The 16,542-nt window shown below is 42.7% G+C and overlaps 1 protein-coding gene and 1 long non-coding RNA gene across 15 annotated transcripts in view; one reads left to right on the forward strand and one right to left on the reverse strand.

Annotated features, from left to right (window-relative positions):
• The window catches only part of MAX (MYC associated factor X), a 97,785-nt gene extending 81,297 nt beyond the window's left edge, over positions 1–16,488 (reverse strand). For 5 of the 14 annotated variants that reach the window (XM_077938119.1, XM_015143840.3, XM_077938114.1 and 2 more), the window contains exons 1-3: positions 16,252–16,464; positions 15,490–15,516; positions 7,701–7,808 (exon numbers count right to left, since the gene is read on the reverse strand). In XM_077938119.1, the coding sequence (XP_077794245.1) occupies positions 7,701–7,808; positions 15,490–15,516; positions 16,252–16,287 (171 nt within the window). In that variant the 5' untranslated portion in view covers positions 16,288–16,464. 14 annotated transcript variants of the gene reach the window in all.
• LOC144330298 (uncharacterized) lies at positions 3,933–8,306 on the forward strand. The gene is made up of 3 exons (XR_013396337.1): positions 3,933–4,034; positions 4,555–4,665; positions 7,625–8,306. It is a non-coding gene; the product is annotated as an uncharacterized LOC144330298 (long non-coding RNA).
• Positions 16,489–16,542: the final 54 nt, after the last annotated feature.

A 16,542-nucleotide genomic window follows, 5' to 3' on the forward strand; every position in this document is an offset into this window, starting at 1 on the left:
CAGTAGAGTAGGGCACTGCTGAAAAGATACCTGAAAATGTGGAAGCAACTTTGGAACTGGGTAACAGCTGGAGGTTAGAACAACTTGAAGGGCTCAGAAGACAGAAAAATGTGGGAAAGTTCTGAACTTCCTAGGGACCTTGTTGAATGGCTTTGCCCAAAATGCTGATAATGATATGGACAATGAAGTCCAGGCTGAGGTGGTCTCAGATGGAGATGAGGAACTTGTTGAGAACTAGAGCCAAGGTCACTCCTGTTATGTTTTAGCAAAGAGACTGGCAGCATTTTGCCCCTATCCTAGAGATATGTGGAACTTTGAACTTCAGAGGGATGAGTTAGGGTATCTGGAGGAAGAAATTTCTAAGCAGCAAAGCATTCAAGAGGTTACTTGGTTGCTGTAAAAGGCATTCAGTTTTATAAGGGAAATAGAGCATAAAAGTTTGGAAAATTTGCAGCCTGACAATGTGATAGAAAAGAAAACCCCATGTTCTGAGAAGAAAATCAAGCCAGCTGCAGAGATTTACATAAGTAATGAGGAGCCGAATGTTAATCCCCAAGACAATGGGGAAAATGTCTCCAGGGCATATCAGATATCTTCACAGCAGCTGCTCCCATCACAGGCCCAGAGGCCTAGGAGGAAAAACTGGTCTTGTGGGCTGGGCCCAGGGTACACATATTGTGCGCAGCCCTAGGACTTGGTGCCCTGCATCCCGGCCACTCCAGTCGTGGCTGAAAGGGCCCAATTTAGAGCTCAGGTTGTGGCTTCAGAGGGTGCAAGCCCCAAGCCTTGGCAGCTTCCACATGGTACTGAGCCTGGGAGTGCACAGAAGTCAAGAATTGGGGTTTGGGAACCTCTGCCTAGATTTCAAAGGATGGAGTATGGAAACACCTGTATGTCCAGGAAGAAGTTTGCTGCAGGGATAGGGCCCTCATGGAGAACCTCTGCTAGGGCATTGCAGACAGGAAATGTGGGGTCAGAGCCCCCACACAGAGTCTCTACTGGGGTACTCTCTAGTGGAGCTGTGAGAAGAGTGCCACCATCCTGCAGACCCCAAAATGGTAGATACACTGACAGCTTGCACTGTGCACCTAGAAAAGCTACAGACACTCAATGCCAGCCTGTGAAAGCAGCCAAGAAGGGGGCTGTACCTTGCAAAGCCACAGGGGTAGAGCTACGCAAGACCAAGGAAACCCACTTCCTGTATCAGCATGACCTCTATGTGAGACATGGAGTCAAAGATCATTACAGAGCTTTTAGATTTGACAGCCCTGCTAGATTTCGGACTTGCATGAGTCCTGTAGCCCCCTTTTTGACCAATTTCTCCCATTTGGAATGGCTGTATTTATCCAATGCCTGTACTCCCATTCTATCTACGAAGTAACTAACTTGCTTTTGATTTTACAGGCTCATAGGCAGAAAGGACTTGTCTTGTCCCAGAAGAGACATTGCACTGTGGACTTCTTAGTTAATGCTGAAATGAGTTAAGACTTTGGGGGACTGTTGGCAAGGCATGATTGGTTTTGAAATGTGAGGACATGAGATTTGGGAGGAGCCAGGGCGGAATAATATAGTTTGGCTGTGTCTCCACCCAAATCTCATCTTGAATTGTAACTCCCGCAATTCCCATGTGTCGTGGAAGGAACTCGGTGGGAGGTAACTGAATCATGGGGGCAGGTCTCTCCCATGCAGTTCTCATGATAGTGAGTAAGTCTTGCAAGATCTGATGGTTTTAAAAACAAGTTTCCCTGCACAAGTTCTCTCTCTTTGCCTGCTGCCATCCATGCAAGACATAACTTGCTCCTCCTTGCCTTCCACTACAATTGTGAGGCTTCCTTCCAGCCACTTGGAACTGTAAGTCCATTAAACCTCCTTCTTTTGTAAATTGCCCAGTCTATGTCTTTATCAGCAGCAAGAAAACGGACTAATTCAAGGGTGTACAGTAACTGGAAGGTTAACGGCAGGAAGGTGGTGAAAAAGCAGGTGGGCAAGCTGGGTACCTTATTTACAGAACATGGAATACCAGTCCTTACCTAAATGGGCAATGAAAAGCCCTTGGAGGTTTTCAGCAGCACACAAATAATTTATAAGAAATTAAATGCATTTACAATTGCTGAGCCTGGAGCCTAAGGGAGACATGGGCAACTATGGGCAACAATTTAAGATGTAGAAACTTTAAAAAGATAATTGCCCAAGTCGGAGTCTGGCCAGCTAATATAACCTTAATGAGTAATGAGAAGTGGATAGGACTGTGGTTAACATTTCATGTAAAAGACAATCCCTCCAGCAGCTCAGATATGCTATAGACACAGGTTACCAAATGAACTGTCAGCTTTAAAACCATCAACAGGAATGAGCCATCTCTCAAAATAATGTGGCCAGGTTGATGGGGGATTCCTCCCCTCAGTTAATAAACATTCACTATGCTCCCTACTATGTGCAGGCACTGAGGGAAGGAATATAACCAAAAGGAGACATTTTCCTTGCCTTCATGGTACTTACTATAGTGTAGTAGCAGCAGACAGTCATTAAATAATCACACAAATATATGTAAAACCACATATATTAAGTAAATATATAAATGTGTGCACATAAAAGTATAAATGCTATGAGAGCCTTTTTCCTTAAGAACCGTGTTCCCTGCCATAAAGGAACTATTAATATTTGGTTTCAACATCTACCTGTTAAGAAAACCAGACTTTAGGCCGGGCACGGTGGCTCAAGCCTGTAATCCCAGCACTTTGGGAGGCCGAGACGGGCGGATCACGAGGTCAGGAGATCGAGACCATCCTGGCTAACTCGGTGAAACCCCGTCTCTACTAAAAAAATACAAAAAACTAGCCGGGCGAGATGGCGGGCGCCTGTAGTCCCAGCTACTTGGGGGGCTGAGGCAGGAGAATGGCGTGAACCCAGGAGGCGGAGCTTGCAGTGAGCTGAGATCCGGCCACTGCACTCCAGCCTGGGCCACAGAGCCAGACTCCGTCTCAAAAAAAAAAAAAAAAAAAAAAAAAAGAAAACCAGACTTTAATGGAAATGAAACAGAGATTAACTCAATGTAAAGCTCTTATCTGATGCTCAGCATGTTATCTATTGTTAATTGTTAGGTGTAACCCTCTTTCCCAACAAGAGAGCAAGACCCTCAAGGGTAGACACCATCTATTATGTGTTTGAACCTCTATAGCACTCACAGGGTCTCACTTATATAGTTAAGCATATAATGTTGACTGTTGCTGTTTTCTTTAATGGCTGAGCAAGTGTGCTGTTTCCTGTGGCTCTCTTCACCACCACAATTTACTGAGAACCTACTATGAGCCAGAATCTCTGATGGGAACTGAAAAAGGCAGTGCCCTCAAATTCTCACCTCGAAATCAAGAAATTCTGTTTATTTTCATTTTAAGTTATATTCTCTCTCTTCAACACAGCTCTCCCCATAAGGGAGAAATGCAGAGCTCAACAGCCTGAGAGAGCAATGAGTTTGATAACAACAGGCACTGAGGGAGAGACTTAAAAGATGAGAGATTACTATAAACCACTGTAGAGCTACAAATGGCAATGATGAAAATAACCTACTGCTAAAGCCATCCATGATAAAGAGACAGTGTGATTGGTTACAATCATTCTGGCTCAGGTACTGGGGCTTACGAGATGGAGGACAGAATTATACTCCCATGTAAAGGCAAAATGATGGGCTGGCTATCAGGTCTTGCTCCCCAACATAAATACAGTGAGCTTAGTGCCAGTGAACCATTGTGTAACACTCCCTAGTACCCAAGCAAGGACACTTAACTAATACTTTCTGTAAAAGTAACATCTCTGTAAAAGAAAAAAAAAAATGGGGCCACAGTTGACAGTTGATCTTGCCCTCACTCCATTACTCTGGTTGGCTGGCTGACGGTTCTAATTCCATCCTATTGTTCCCAGTGGGCTCCATGTACAGTTGAGAAACTGCAAGGAACACAAAAGACTCAAACAATAGAGTTCGAGGGTCTACTTGTTAACTCTGGGACCTATGGCAAAACCCAAATGAACCACGAACTGTAATGGTCTATTTTCTTAGGCTCAGAGCAACTATGTGAACTCAGAAAGAAATTATAGACTTTAAATGATCCTTAATACCCCGCACTTCAGTGTTACCTACATATGCCACCTCAGAGGAGAGTATTTTTATAGTAGCCGTGGTATGATACACTGCCAAGATTAACAGGCCTATCCAAGGGAAGCTCCCAGGACAATGACAAGATATAAGTATTTAACCAAGATTTTTTTTAAATATCCTTAAACTGTTTACCCATATGGTACAGGAAAAAGATGGAACTTGGCAATTAATTGGCAATCCTGAGTTCTAGCCCCTGTCCTGCTACAGATGGGATAATGATCTTGAGCCTGTTAATAACACTGACAGGAGCAACAGCAGTAATAGCTGTCTAATAACAGTACCATACCTTATACAACTGCAGTGTGGATTTAATTTTACATTGCAATACAGTGTCAATTATTACTGGTTTTTTCCCTCGAGAAAAAATTCTTTTTTTAATTTTTCTTATTTTTTTGAGACAGGGTCTCACTGTCGCCCAGGCTGGAGTGGTGCCATCACGGCTCACTGCAGCCAGGACCTCCCAGACTCAAGTGATCCTCCCACCACAGCCTCCCAGGTAGCCAGGACTACAGGTAAGCACCACCACACCCGACTAATTTTTGTATTTTTTGTAGAGACATGGTTTTGCCATGTTGCCCAGGTTGGTCTCAAACTCCCGGGTTCAAGTGATCCACCTGCCTCAGTCTCCCAAAGTGCTGGCATTACAGGCATCAGCCACCACGCCCAGCCAACCATTTTTTTAAATGTTTAATTTATAGTAGAAATACAGAAAACAAAGGGTAAATAGAGTTTGGGTCCCACATTTAAAGCCTTCTTTCTTTTTTAAACAAGTATCCCTTATTCTTGGTTAGGATCCAATTCAATTAATATATTGCTTTCTCTTTAAAAAACAAAAGGCTTACACATATGACAGATAATCCAAATGCTAAGGAAGAAGTCAGCTGGAACATAAAGATGTTTAAGTCAAAGGAGACTGGAACACAGAGAGACCTAAATTTCCCTTTAAGAATCTAAGTTTCCCAAAATTCACATGGTAAAATAATCATCTCATGATTATTTACATAATGTCATAACCTTAATTACCACAATCTAAGAATGAGCCCATTTCCTTTGGTTCAAATACCACATTTTAAAAAACGCCACGTTTAGTCACAACTCATAAGTCTGAGGGACCAAAGTATTCTGTTAGACTTACGGCACCTATGAAACAGTGCTGGCAGCTTGCTTTTTAAAGAGGAAGAGGTTGAGAGTTTATAGACATTTCCTTCATTCACTGTCAGTAGGACATATTTGGATTGTAACACAGCATAGGAGGATTCGGAAATTAAAATGGTATCTAGTAAATTCTCAAACTGGGGTTGTGCTGACTGGCTCTAGAATCTGGTTCCCCTGGACCACTCCTCTCTCCTAGTCCTGCTACTTTTCTGCCAGCATCTCCTGCCACCATCCCTTCACTCATTCCACTCTAGCTACTCTGGCCTCTCTCTTTTCCCTGCCTGGCCCAGGAATGCTTACAGGTTCCTGTCTCAGTGCTACCACACTTGCCTTTCCTCTGCCTGGAACGCTCATTACCAGACAGATGCACTATTCTTTGCTTCACTTTGTTCAAAGCTTTGCCAGCAACACTCTTCTTCTCTGCCATAATTAAAATTGCAACTCTTCTTCCCTGTTTTTCTCCATGGTACTTACCTGACATAATACATATATTTTTAATTCTTACTTCTTTTTTTATCATTTCCTCATCAGAGCAAGAGCTCCTGTTATTGTCTGTTTTGTTTACTGCTGTATTCCCAGTATCTAGAATAGTACCTGGCAGGTAGTAGACCCTCAGTAAATATGTGTTGAATGGCATCAATGAGTAAATAAATGAGCCACAACAAAGGACAAATTATTCCCTCTGTAAGACTACCAAATTCAAACCTTCAACTTCCTTGAAGAAAGAAAGGAGAAAATATGATTTAGAATAATGTAATTATAAGGAGTTAAGGAAGAATGTTATGGCATTGTAAAACAGGCTGGATAAGGAAAAGGTATAGTTGTGATCCTATGACCCACCTCTCCCAATGTATTCAAACTTAAGAATGCCTAAGAATCATCTGACTGCTTGTTATAAACACAGATTCCCAGGCTTCCCTCCAGAAAGGCTGATTCAGTAGTGAATCTGATGTGGGTGGTCCACAATTCACCCCGAGAAACATTGCCCCAGTGCCACTCCTGGTTAGATGTGAGACTTAGGAGAAGGCAGCTCTTGTCCATATAGTTTACCAAAGCAATTTTAATGGATACTATGGTACAGGAATATGCACCAACTGTCAACAGGTCAAAGAAGCCTAAGAGATAATCTTTGGCATGTGTTTACTTTGACTAAAGGGGTGAGTCTGTCTCTAGTCATAAAGATTTCTGTGGTACTTAGTGTTGTACTCAGGAAGGTTGTTATTCCAGGTAAGTACTTTGGTTTAAGGTCATTAAATCAAGTCCACACTTAGTACGCTTAACCCATGACAAATTCTGGTTTTGCAATACTAGGTATGCACATGGCCTGTTTTGTTCTTTATAAAGGTCAGATCTTCTCCATGTTTCCGCCACATGGAGAGCCACACCTTAGATAAAGGATAGAGCATATAACTCACCAGAGTGACAATATAAAAAATGAAAGCATAAGGGTTCCAAATTTGATCTTGGATAGCCAAACAAATCCAGGACCCCCACCACAGAACTAAATCAAAGTGCACTCAAAAGCAAAAATTGTTCTTAACAGAATAGTTGCTTCTTTATAAAACACTGGATCACTAAAGCAAAAACATAGGTCCTCTTCCCAGCTTGCCAGTTATTCCACTGAATTGCTGCAGACAACTACACTCTCTGTCAAGGATGGAACTAGCTGTGCAGATGTTTTCTCCAAATTCCAGGGAGTGACCCTAACCCATAGGCTTTTACTCAAAGCTTCTAATTTTGTTTTTAAAATGTAGAAACAGCTGGTGCCTAGCCCTCCAGGGAAAACGCTAGGTTCCAGAAGGGAGTGGGGAAGAACGGTTATTTTTTTCTATTTCACACGAACATGTCTCTTCACTCAAGTCTTTTGTCCCACAGTTTAAAATGCTCTTTATACGCCTTGGAAATAACAATTATTGGGGCTAGAAAATCAATGGTGCCCAGGCTGCTTTTAACATACATTACATGCATTTCTGCAAGTGCTCATTTACAGTAAGTATTAACCTTGAACCACAGGAAAGAAATTCTCAGGGAGGTCTAGGGTATTAACCACCTCTGGAATCTTTACTGTTATCCCAAATGAACCCTGGGCCACCCTTTACACTACAGTATATAGTTATAACTTCTTGAATTTATTACAAATAATACAAATTTAGAAAGATGACTCCTACCAATATCTTACAAATAGCTCCATTATATCTGACGTATTTTGTTAAGGATAAACTGGAGTAGGTAAGGCGTGCGGTGATCCTCCAAACAGTCAAAAAATAAGGCAACCATGCTACCTGAATATCTCTGACTACATTTCCTTCCCAATAGGTGAGTGCTCTCCTAAGCTCCGCAACAAGTTAAAAGCTAGTAGTGGCCAGTTACTCAGCTTCCTCAAGAAACTCACCTTCTCTCCTTGGAGTGATGGGACTGAGTCCCGCAAACTGTGAAAGCTGTCTTTGATGTGGTCCCTACGTTTTCGTTCCAGTGCATTATGATGAGCCCGTTTGTCAGCCTAGAAGAATAGGAGAAAGAACACGTTAGGAATGTCACTCCTTTTGCTTGGTACAAGGTGGGTGGGGTATAGCCTGGAAGTACACGCTGTCAGCACTGTCCCTGGCGAGTGGACTGGGAAGGATTTCTCGAGGTGGGCAGTTAGGAGTCTCCAGAATTAGGCTCTGCTAAAGGGGGAGAAAGGGGTGAGCAAGGCTTGCGACAGGAACATCCAAAGTAGCTCGATGCATCCAGCTCATGCATAAGTAAAATAAAAGTTATTCAGGGGAACAAAGTGTGACTCTCCTGTAACATCAGTGGTCCCCCCTCCAACTTGCTTATGTGACAGAAGAGCCACCAGTCTGTGGTTAGGAAGTGACTACAGAAAGCTCCAGTGGCCCCTTCTTAAGATGTGATCACCTCCACTGTAAGAGATTCCCCAGATGGGTGTCCAGGGGAAAAAAGAGTTAAGTCACTGGTGCTTCTTTCATGTGAAACCATCACCGTGAGCCCCAAGCCCAGTAAAAGGCACTAGTTTAAGACTTTCTCATCAAATCATATAATAGAAACTAAAACCCCTATAAAATCTAGATGCATGAATCTGAGATCATTATGACAGAGCTGATAAGATGACAACTGAATTCTGAGTTCCTGTGTTTTAAAAGTAGATCCAAGGTGCTATCCTGCCAAGGGCTTTCCCGCACACAGGCAGTGCCAGACAGGCAGTTCTTAGAGGGCACACTTTCTGACACCACATACTCAGAATAAATTCCCTCAGGCACCTGTGGCAGGTCAGGCTACTTTGGCAGTATCTAAATATCCAAGTCAAAGTCTTAGCCTACTTGTAATCACAAAGAACAGTCAACTGGAGACGGACCAAAACTGCCAACACCAAATCAGGAATCGCAAAATGCTCTGGTTTCAGGCAGAAGAGACAGTGCTGGAGAGCATGGTAAGCGCACTTCAGCAGGCCCCCATCAGAGGGGTATCCCCTCCAAAAGGAACACAAACCCAAAGCAAGAAGAACTTCACCACACCTACACTGAGAATTATGGAAATTATACTCTGAACATTCACCTTGAATGCACATGGTTGCATTGAGCTAACCTAGAGACCAAGTCTGTATATGGGAAGTTCAGGTAGCTTAAATCTACACACACAGGGGACCAGAAATTCAAAAAATGGAACAAGAGTAAGTAACTTGGCTTAGCACAAGAATAATGCTGCCTCACATGAATCCTTGTACTAGAGAAGATGTACAGACAAAATTCTACCAAGAGTTGTGAGAATGAAAGGACTTGAAATTCTCCTGTTATTTAATCCTAAAGTCCTAGTCATTACAGAGGAAGAGGAGGCTGGGAGCACCTGTGGTCATCTGAGTACTTCCTGGTCTCTTAAGCATGCACCTCTCCTACAGCTCTACTGAACTGGACATGAGGTTCCCATGACAACCATGGTTCTCCACAGCATCTCTCTCTTTTGGGGGCAGATGCCTGGAGCACTTCTAAAGTTGTCCTAATCTTGTTAAGTCTGGTTTCACTGTAAAATGAATGTTTACTGAACTATAGTGACATATGAAATATTATGGAGAAGCTGAGAGGACGGTCAAGCTTGGAACACCAGGTAATCTGAGGCTAGAGGCAGGTACTCTGTATCATACAACTTTAGAGCAAAATTATAGATGCCTTCTAACAGTAGCATGAAATAGCTCAACAGAATTAAACCTATTTAAGTATCTAGTCCTTTTGAACTTACTGTTGTTCCCTCTGATCATCTACACAAAGATTAGTTGGGCTGGGACTATACCTAAGGAGCTTAAAGGCCAAGAGACAACATTCGGCATGTGTCTGCCGCTCCTGTTTGCTATATACTACCTAAGGTGGTTTATTTACATGCAAATTAATCGCCCATCTTTGGTCTCCAGAGCAGCCCAAGATACTCCTGTCTACTAAATCACCCCGATTCTTGGCCCTCCTCCCAGGTAAGAGCTGTGCACCAGAATTACCCACAATCCCTCCTGTTGATACAAATAAAATTCTAATTGTCTGTTTTCTTTCTGGGAGAGCCCTGCAAATCTCAAACAGCTAGAATGCAGTTGCACTTGGTTTCACGTGGACCTGCACTAAAGGGGTGGAGCTAAGTATAATCTAACATCAAAATCATCCCCACAGTGCACTACCCCCTCCCATTCACTGAGCTCTGAAAGGACTCAAATGGACAAGTCTCTCGGTTAGAGGATTGTAAGTGAACTTGGCTGTAGATCATGAGCAGAAATCTTGGCTTCTCATCTGGGGAGCCGGCCAAGTTTGAGAAGTTGGCTCAACAAGGAAAGGCAGCGGTCCACTGCCTGGTAGAAAGCCTGGGCTGGGGACTGTTGTTCTCAAAGTAGTGGATGGAATTTCTGTAGTGGTTCCAGGCCCAATTTAACTAGCAGAAGAGTGGAATCTTAGACCAATCCCTGCTGCCATGTCCATCCCTGAGCTACTACTGGAGTCAATTTTAAATCTCCCAGAGATAATGGCAAGGATGTATTTTTCTCTTCCCCAAGCTTGATTTGAAAAAACAAGTTAAAAACATGCACAGCTAACAAGCCTAATTCCAGGCAACTCTGAATTAAATGTTATCACTAATGTTTTGAAAGAGCACATGAAAAACGTAAAAACCTTTACACAAGGCTGAGAATTCTCTGTGGGAAGTATTTCCAAACCACAGATCCACCCAGCCTGATAACACTGCCCGCGCCTCATCCCCACCCCCATTGGAGGACCAGTTTGCAGGCTTTATCACTGCCTTGTTAACTGTCTTTGCTTGCTGGCAACCCTTTCTGAGAGGGCCATGATTTCAGAGTTGAAGAAGAAAACCTGAGGGAAGACTCCCACTGTAAGGCATCTAATAACCTCCCACAAATGCAAAACTGGCTTTAAAAAACAGGGCCAAACAATTGTCTTGAACAAATAAAACTCTACTCTGATGAGCCTGTACTGAGAATAATGTTCAATAATGAAAACGAATGGTACGGAAAGCCCCCTTGTGGAATTAATTAGGCCCTATTCTAGGAGACAACAGAGGTATTCTTGGACTGTACAGCAGGCTCCCAAACATCTCCCCTATACATCCTATGGGAACAGTGGCTGGACACTGCCCACTCTTCTAGTACACTGAATTTGTACGTCTGGATTTCTGCCAGGAAACCCTTCCTCCAGGGCATCCCTAACAGAAATACTAAGGGGCTATGCAGTGGTCCACAGATGCTCAACAGAAACTCCCGCACCAAATCACTTCCAGCTTTGACATCTCTGCCAAGGTTTTTATTCAGCCTTTCAGTTATATTTCTACCCAACTTTCCACACTGGTAGCCAGAATAAAAATCTTCACCTACAATTTGTCCATTTTTGACACTACCAAGCACATGTATCTTGTGTTGTTAGATGTTGAAGGCAAACATTATTTTGTTAGCCAAGAAGTTTCTACGTTGGCAGGAAGTCATCTAGGCTAAGGAGGTCTGTTCAAAATTGAGGGAAATTTCTTAAAATGATTTCCTTCCAACTTACTGCACAGAGACTGCATCTTTGTTCAAGGAATCACATCAGTCAGTAAGCTTATATCCTCCAAGTTCTAGACAAATAGCATGTGGAAATAAATGCTTCATTATTCCAGGATGCACAAGGTTCTCCAGAACAATGCCATGTCTTGCAGGCTACCTGACAGATAACCCCACCTATAAGGGGAATCATCTTAATTCTAATACAGAAAATTCTCAGCACATAGGCAATTCGTTGCCCACTAAATATTTACTACCTTTACAAAATGTGAAGGTTGTATTTTAGAGGGAAGCTTGTGTTGCTTATGATTCTTATCAAGCTATTCTTATTAGAGACTAAGGACACTTGAGAATACACAGACCCAAAAATCTCATCCGAAAAGATCTATTTTTTACTTCTGATAGATAAGAACAAGATAAGATAAAGCTCAATTTCTAAACAACTTAAAATACTCATTTTAATCAACCCCAAAATTATAACATAAAATAATGGGCAGGTAGGATGAGATAAACTCACCAAGCTCCCTAAAAGACATCTATTTCAATTTTCCAATATCTGTCCTGCTTGTAGCTGATTGCCTGGTATACATTTCCAACACTATCTAATGTAGGTATTTGTTTTCAAACTTTTTTCATTTGGTGCCTAAAAGAACTGGCAAATGTTATTCAAACAGGGCCTCACACCATAGCCATTTCAGAGAAGGATGCCTTAGTCAGGAAATTTTAATTAAAAACCAAGCTGAATTCTTTGACCAACGATTTCACTACTACTGGCATCTTGGAAACATTATTTTAGACATAAGAACAACTTTTACTCTAACACAGGCACATTTAGGAACTCACTCTGGCATTTCTGTTATCACTGTCAACACTCTAAGCAGAGTACTTTTGTACATGCATCGTGCAGCACTTCTGTCATGCAACTGACTGCAGGTAAAACAAGACAGCAGTTTCCTGAGTGAATTCCAATCTCATGCTACCAAGCTTGTTCTCTTCTGAATATTCCTAAAGAAGCAAAGAGCTCTGAGAAGTTAAAAATATTTCATACCAGAAAGGTCCAGGAGCAGAATTGCACAAATCTGTTTTCAAACCCCTAATAGGCATACTGCATCTGCAACTCACTCAGGTACCATCAGGCATGGTCACTGGAAAAAAACTTGCATTTCCTGACCAACACACTAACCCATACATTTCTTGTATACTTTCACTCTTTCCTAAAGAAATTTCCCAAACAGAAAGAAAGCAAAAGGAAGCCCTTGCAATAGAATATACCTGTCCCAGAAATTTATCTTTAAAATGCAACCTCTTCCCTCCAAAATATAATAAAAATAAGATAACATCAGTGGGATTTTGCAATGTACTGAATTTAGTAATAAGAATACTCTTTGGGGTTACTTCCTTTAACAAAGCTTACTGGTCATTGGAGAAGCTGTTTTCCGTTTGTACTGAAGCAATAGAAAAAAATATTTGCCAAATCAGTTTCACTTTCTGTTAGAGTTAGCCTAACTTCCTAACTCTGTTCTCAGTATCTTACATTTTTCATGTAGTAAGGCCTAGATATTGTAGTAGTGACATTATAAAACATACATGAATGTTTTTATATTAGGATCCACAGAGCATTTTTCAAATAACTTTTTCAACTTCTTCTGTGGTCCTAAATACCTAAGTATTTGGTTGTTCACAGTCCATACCTTTTTTTAAGGCAAAACTTAAGAATAGCTCCCTCTTAAATTTTAAAAAAATATATTTATTATCTATATTAAATATTAAGAAGTAAGCAGATGCATTCACAGAGGGGAAAAAATGGAATCCTTTTTACCCTACACATTCACGATAGTTGTTTGATACACTATAAAATTTGTCTAAAACACATCTGCTTTTTCTCTCCATGCTGTTGTAATTATATTGTGCAGAGTAATACTTAGAAATCTCAACAAATAGATGTGTTAAATTAAAAACAAAGTGTCAAACCAACTTCCCTTGCCTACTCCGAAAATCAAAAGGAAAAACCCTAGGCACCTTAATAGCAAACTAAAAACATCTAGACAAAACAGTGAGATTAGCATTCCAGGAAAGCAGAAACATTGTAATAATTTAATAAACAAATTTACATCAACAATCATGTGGACGAATATTTTGAAAAGCAGAACGCTTTCAAGAACTGTGAGCCAAAATTTCACCAAAAAAAAAAAAAAACTTTCTCTTACTAGGATTCAGTATAATTCCAATTCAAAGGATAATTCTGCAAAGGAAGCCTAACGATCCTTGCCCTCTGTCTCTGATCAAGCCCTGGCACAGATTTTACAACTGGAGACTTGCAGGAAAAAAAAAGTTTTCAACAGACTAGGCCCCAAACATGAAGGATAAAAGTAAACGAAAAAAACAAATTCAATTTTCAAATATATGCATAAGTATATGAGAATACTTCAAGGATAAATAAAACAAAATAAATTATCTTTAATGACTATTACCCAGGGATAATTTGTAAGATTTCTGGAACAACTACATCCCCGGATTTTAAGAAAATACGAGCTCTCAATAAATAAGTTTTCTTAATGCCTATTTGCTTAGACAACCTGCATAATCTTTGCTTGCTCTAATGAAGAGCAGGTACAACTGAGATGGCTTGCCTTTATCCTGTGGTTATTAGGTTCTTATACCAGAGGTATCAAAGTGACATCCTGCAAATTCTAACAAGCCCAAACAGTTGTTCCACACATCATTTTAAAAATCAGAAAAATAACATAACGCTTTGGATTTCTAATCTTTCTTAAAAAATAGGAAGATCAGCTGGGCGCGCGGTGGCTCACGCCTGTAATTCCAGCACTTTGGGAGGCCGAGGTGGGCGGATCACGAGGTCAAGAGATCAAGACCAGCCTGGCCAACAAGGTGAAACCCCGTCTCTACTAAAAATACAAAAATTAGCTGGATGTGGGGGTGTGCGCCTGTAGTCCCAGCTACTCAGGAGGCTGAGGCAGAAGAATCGCTTGAACCCAGGAGGCGGAGGTTGCAGTGAGCCGAGACAGCACCATTGCACTCCAGCCTGGTGACAGAGCGAGACTCTATCTCAAAAATAAATAAATAAAATAAAATAAAATAAAAAATAGGAAGATCTGGCAATACTGACCCTTCACTCCTACATAACAAACCACTGGAATTCAGTAGTGGCTGACTTTTTAGGAGAGGCATTGCTCTCCAGTACCCAAGTCCTCACCTCTTCTTTCTTTATTATTTATGGCCCTCATGGGCATTCAAATTTTTTACCCCCATTCTATACACTTCCTACTGTTCCCAATTTCAAATATTAGAACTCTGATATACTTATTTCTCTTCCCCTCTGATTCTGATTTATTCTATATGTTTTCTTTTTTTCCCCTCTAATCTATTCATGAAAAACCCATATTACTGTCTCAGACTCCAAAGACATGAAATTAGTGCATATCTAAATCCACAGAACCATCTACTGGGAACATTAATATCAAAACCCTAAGAAATTATTGATAACATTATATGGTCTCATCCATCACCTTTCAGCAAAGCTCTTCCTGCAATGCCACTTTTCTTCAGCTATTTTTTAATTTTCTTTATACCTCTTCTTCAAATACAGAGAATCAGACCATAATAACTTTATGTGACACTTTGATGATGCAACGTTTGGCTCCTCTACATTTCCAATTTTTGTGTTAGAATACCACATTGTGCTAGATTCTACAGGTCTAGAGCAGTCACATGACTTGGTTAAAGGCGATTATTGCATGTGGCTTCAGCTTCACATAATTATACAGATATGGTTTAAAATCTACTTGTTCCTAAATAAATCTTCTGACCACTTTGCCCTGAAATAATACTACCACTGACTTCAGAATGCTGCATTTCTCATTTCCACTTACATAGCGGCAGCTGGATCCCCTATTTGAAAACTACAGAACAATTCAATTCTTTGCATACAGCTCCTCTTACTGAACTTATCACCTGAGAATCTAGAATGATAGGATTTGCAACTCCCCCACCCTCCAGAACCAGGCCCCACCTCACCTTAGTGGTTAACATTAGTGATTTACTACAATATTAAAAGTAACAGTACGATCTCTTTTTCTCTCTGACCCCAAAAAGGAATAGAACTGAACGGAAATAAAAATGAAATGGAGAGTAGGAGACGTACCGCAGATTGAAACCTCGGTTGCTCTTCCTGGAATAGGAGAGAAAAAAAAATAGAAAATATAGAAGTTATTTTTACACTTAACATTCAATAATAAGAAAGAAAATGCCGGCGGCAGAGGAAGCGGAGGGTGGGGAGTCAGCCCGACACCCCTTCCTCCCTCCCCACCCCTTGCCCCCACCCTTCCACCCTCGGCGGGATCCGGTAGCGGGATAGAGGGGTCCCGAGCGCCGCCCCTCCTTCCGGGATCCGACCCGGGCCAGAGGGGTCTCGAGCACTGTCTCCTCCCTGCAGACCCAGCTCGGGCATCTAGGCACCCCCAACCCCTCTCCGCCCTTCCTCGCCCCCCAGGATCCGCGGGTCACGGGAGGAGAGGATCGCGTTCCGAAGGGGCAGGTCCTGAACGCCGTCCCCTTCCCCTGGATCCGGACAATGGGATCCCGGGCGCCCCCCATCCTTGTCCCCCGGATCCTGAGCCCGGGAAGGTGGGAGCGGGAGGCCGCAGCACCCTCCCCCACGGGAGAAGGTGGGAGTCCCAGAAGCCGCGTGTCTTCCCCCCACCTCCAGTCCCAGGAGGCCGCTCCGGCCAGGAGCCGGAGGGGAGCGAGCCGGGAACGCGACGGAGGCAGTCCTGGCCCCGAGGGAAAGGGGAAGGGGAAGGAGGCGGCGGCGGCCCGGCCCCCTCCCGCCGTCGCCCCGCTGAGAGCCCCGGCCGCTGTCCCCGCCTGACAACCCGCACGGGAAGGAAGAAGCCCCAGGACTCACGTCGCTCTCCACCTCGATGTCATCGTTATCGCTCATTTCCTACAGCCCAGGGAGCGGCCACTGCAGCGGCGGCGGGGAGGGGAAGGGGTGAAGGGGAGGGGGAAGTCACCGACAACAACAAGCCGAGTCCCCCCACACACACACTCACTCACTCACTCACTCGCTCTCTCACTCACACACACACACAACACGGGCAAGAACCACCTCCTCACTGCAGCACCGGATCAACGGCGGCACGCACGCCCGGTCGGCCCCCGCCACGTGACCAAGCTCGCAGCGCTGGGGCAGCCG

Source organism: Macaca mulatta, chromosome 7 (assembly GCF_049350105.2).
Source record: "Macaca mulatta isolate MMU2019108-1 chromosome 7, T2T-MMU8v2.0, whole genome shotgun sequence".
NCBI classification, from domain to species: Eukaryota; Metazoa; Chordata; class Mammalia; order Primates; family Cercopithecidae; genus Macaca; species Macaca mulatta.